The 4,554-nt window shown below is 34.3% G+C and overlaps 1 protein-coding gene across 1 annotated transcript in view; it reads left to right on the forward strand.

Annotated features, from left to right (window-relative positions):
• The window catches only part of LOC107710797 (differentially expressed in FDCP 6 homolog), a 17,102-nt gene that overhangs the window by 8,688 nt on the left and 3,860 nt on the right, over positions 1-4,554 (forward strand). Inside the window, exons 6-7 of the mRNA XM_016515646.1 lie at positions 1,968-2,268; positions 4,191-4,355. Coding sequence (XP_016371132.1) covers positions 1,968-2,268; positions 4,191-4,355 — 466 coding nt within the window. The remainder of the gene's footprint in view (positions 1-1,967; positions 2,269-4,190; positions 4,356-4,554) is intronic.

The raw sequence follows: 4,554 nt of genomic DNA on the forward strand, positions 1-4,554 counted from the left end.
AAAATCATTAGGATATTAAGTATAGATCATGTTCCATGAAGATATTTTGTAAATTTCCTACCGTAAATATATCAAAACTTAATTTTTGATTAGTAATATGCATTGCGAACTTAATTTGAACAACTTTAAAGATGATTTTCTCAATATTTAGATTTTTTTGCACCCTCAGATTCCAGATTTTCAAATAGTTGTATCTCAGCCAAATATTGTCAGATCCTAACAAATCATACATCAATGGAAAGATTATTTAATCAAATCTCAGTTTCACAAAATTGACCCTTATGACTGGTTTTGTGCTCCAGGGTCACATTTAGTGTTAAATAGTTTGTCAGTGTTGACATTTAATTATACATTCTTTAATATTTAAATATATACACCCATTTAAATGAGCTCAGACCACATACTGTAAATATATATATTAGTGCCGTCAAACGATTAATCGCGATTAATCGCATCCAAATGAATAGTTTTTGTTTACATAATACATGTGTTGTGTACTGTGTATATTTATTACGTATATATAAATACAAACACATGCATGTATATATTTAAGAAAAATATGTTACTAGGAGGGTAACGTTTCACAAAGTTCACAGTTCGGTTCGATACGATACAGTGGTGTCGCGGTTCGGTACGTTTTCGATACGGGTGGGGGGTGGGGGGGTGATTGCTTACGTCGCAATGTTGGGAATATTTCTGTTTTAAACCATGAAGGCGAGCCAATGGATATCACAAACAAGCAACGTGCAAACTTTGCGCAAGAGTTATGCCGATGAACGTCTTAATCTCAATCAAATCACTGCAGAGAGTGAAAGTAAAAACAGAAAGATGGAGCTTTCTGCATCTGACGACGAGAGACGAATCTACTTCAGCATATGCGGATAATGGTATATATAGCTAACTGTTTTCATTTATTCCCTTAATATTTCTCTTGTGGCCCGTACATAGTGACAAAAATAAGAGAAGAAATGTATTTTGTGTTAAACATGTTGTTTTTGAAAGTCGGTGCTTGAAATAGGCTAAAGCTTTTTATTTAATTTATTTTTATTGATGACTGCGGAGTTAATATTTTAATTATAGGCCTATAATTCATTGTATAATAGACCTGTTTTAAAACATTTTAATCGAGGAGTAAATAGCCTAATCTTTTGTTATCCTCGCAGCGCGTCAGTTATGCGGTAATATTGCGAGGCTAATTAATTAACTAAGAACATTAGCCTATATTTCACACACTTTAAGCTCTTTTATTTTCCAAATTTAATAGGATTAGTCCAACGAATCGCTCGGTTTGTAATGCGTACCGAACCGAAAGCCTCGTACCGAACGGTTCAATACGAATACGAGTATCGTTACACCCCTAATTTATATATTAAATATATTTATGTACAATATAGATTATATGAATATAAATACATGTAAATATTTTCAAAATATATACTGTATGTGTGTGTATTTATATATACATAATAAATATACACAGTACACACACATATATTATGTAAACAAAAACGTATTTTGGATATGCGTGCGTACTGTTTATTTATTATGTATATATAGATACACTCACATACAGCATATATTTTGGAAATATTTACATGCATATACATTTCTATATTTCTATTCTTATATTTTATATTATATATAAATATATTTAATATATAAACATAACATATTTTTCTTAAATATATACATGTGTTTGTATTTATAAATGCATAATAAATATACACAAACACATATATAATGTAAACAGTAACTTTTATTTTGGATGCGATTAATCGCGATTAATCGTTTGACAGCACTAGTATATATATATATATATATATGTGTGTGTGTGTGTGTGTGTGTGTGTGTGTGTTTAATTTGAGAGTAGCTCATTCTAATAATTGTAAGCACAAGCCTCACAGAATGTTATTAAACTGAACTGGTTAAATGCACTAGAGTAATAGTAAGTCTGTCTCTGCTCTCAGCGATCCAGACGGCTCTGCGTCTCTCCGCAGAAGGCCGGGTCTCGCTGCACGAGGAGCTGAAGGAGCGGCGGCGGGAGCTGCGCGAGGAGCGGGAGAGGAGGCGCGCGCTGCGGGCGGAGGAGACGCGGAGGCTGCTGGAGCTGCAGGGGGAGCGCGAGGAGCAGCTGGCTGAGCTGGAGCTTCTGAAGGAGGCGCAGAGACAGGCTCAGGTCTCCCTGCAGCAGGAGGAGCAGAGGAGGCGCAGCCAGCACGAGGAGCTGCAGAAAACCCTGCAGAGACAGCTACAGGAGGCGCAGGAGGTCAACACCTCATTTTATTAAAAATATTTAACGCAATTAACGCAGGGGCGGAGCTAGTGTTGGCCACCCCACTCATAACGGGTCCTGTGCTCGGCGCGCGTGATCTTAAATTGCAAGCACAAAGGCGCCGGCGCGCTGTAGCCATCATTTCATATCGAAGCGCGAAATAAACTACGTGCATGCAATGTCGTGGTCAATTAAGTCATGAAGTTAAAAGGCGATTAAAGCTGCCTTAATACTGTGCATGCATGTGACGTTTTATATGAGTCACATTTAAGAACATGTGCCTGAAATGGTTTTCAAAACTGTCTCTCTCATCTAACACACCCGATTTAACTCGTCAGCTCATTAATAGAGACTTTAAGACCTGAAGTGGGTCAGAAAAGGTAAAGAGAGTTGAGAGAAAATACAATGCGTGTCAGATCCGCGTCACGTTCAGCAGCGGCAGCTCTTAAAGTAATAGCAGCCAAAATAACCTTATAACCAGCTGCTGTGTTGTCTGTTAATCAAAGGACAAAGAAAAAAAAAGGAAAAAATAACTTTATAGCTTTAAGGATTCATCTATAATCAATTTAGAATTTAGTGTTTGATAACTTCAATTTAAATTTCTGTATATTTCGGCTGAAGGGCACAGGTAAATATGACACTTATTATAATGGGTTTATATGAAGATTGTTTTAAGTTCACTTAAATTAGAAGTTATTTTTTTAAAAGTCTAATAAATGTTTTAATCGATAGCTCAATTTGAAAATTGAATGTAAAATTATTGCAATATAAAAGTATATTTAAAAACTTTAATGTTAGGTGGGATTGATCGCGATTAATTTCAGAAAAAAATGTGCGATTAATTAGTACATTTTTTTTAATCGATTGACCACACTAGTTTTTATTGATTAATTGAAATAAAAAAAGCTTTGTAATATTTAGACCAGGGTTATTATAGCTAAGTAAAACCATTAAAAAAATTGCAACTTGAAAGAAAAAAAAAGTTAAATAAAATAAAAAAATAAAATAAAAAAACATTCTCAACATTTATCAACTTGACGTCCAAAAAAAACAACAACTAAAACTGAAATAAAAGTTAAAGGGAAAGTTCACCCAAAAATGAAAATTTTGTCATTAATTACGACATGAGGGTGAGTAATTAATGACAGAATTTGAACTATCCCTTTAATTTTATAATAGCTACTGTATATAGACATATTAAAAAAAACAAATAAAAATGACAAAACACACAACATTACAAAACTTTAACTACAAAATTGAAATAAAATAGAACATAACTTTTTTTTTAAAACAAACTTATTTTATCTCGGAAACGGAAATAAAAATAACTATATAGACATATTTAAAAACAACAAAAATGAATAAAAGTGTCAAAACTACTAAAGCTGTAATATTAACACAAAAGCTGAAAATAAAAACTAAACAACAAAAATTATAATAGTATCTCAATACTAAAATAACACTCAAGTCAAAATTTATAATAAAAACTCATTTAATTTTTAAAAATATTATCATTTTCTTATAATAAAAAATCATAATCAAAAATAAATGACCTTATTTGTATTTAACTTAAAAATTTTAATCATTAATTTCTAGAAAAATGACTTAAAATGAGAGACCTTTGATTGACAACCAGGCGCTCGTTAATATATGACCCGCCCATATTTACAGATCATCACACTTTTATATTCAACAACTTGCATAATAAATGACAGCTGAACTGTCCTAGAACAAAAGTCATTTACATATATAAATCTTAAAGGTACAGCAGCGAAAACAATCAGTTTTCACAAATTACACACTGCAAAAAAAAAAAATCTAACACTGTAAGTGAATAGGAAGCTCAAACAGACAGTGCAAACTGTAACAGGCTTGTTTGTGTGTGTGTGTGTGTCTGTGCATGTGTGTGTGTGTGTGTGTGTGCGAATCTTCGCGCAGAGGTGGCGGTTCGCGATCTGGAGGCTGAACACCAGCAACGGAGAATCAAAGAGCTGGAAGATCTTCATCACAGACTACAGGAAGCTCTAGAGCAGCAGATCAGAGCGAGACAGGAAGAAGAGACCTACAGATACACACAGACCAGGTGCTCAAACACACACACAAACTCACACACACACACACACACTCACTCACACGCACACTCACGCACACACAAACTCACACACACACACACACACTCACTCACACACACACTCACGCACACACAAACTCACACACACACACACACACACACACTCACGCACACACACACGCAGACACACACACAGACACACACACACACA

The sequence above is a fragment of the Sinocyclocheilus rhinocerous genome, unplaced genomic scaffold (assembly GCF_001515625.1).
Source record: "Sinocyclocheilus rhinocerous isolate Xijiao unplaced genomic scaffold, SAMN03320098_v1.1 scaffold1649, whole genome shotgun sequence".
Classification (NCBI taxonomy): Eukaryota; Metazoa; Chordata; class Actinopteri; order Cypriniformes; family Cyprinidae; genus Sinocyclocheilus; species Sinocyclocheilus rhinocerous.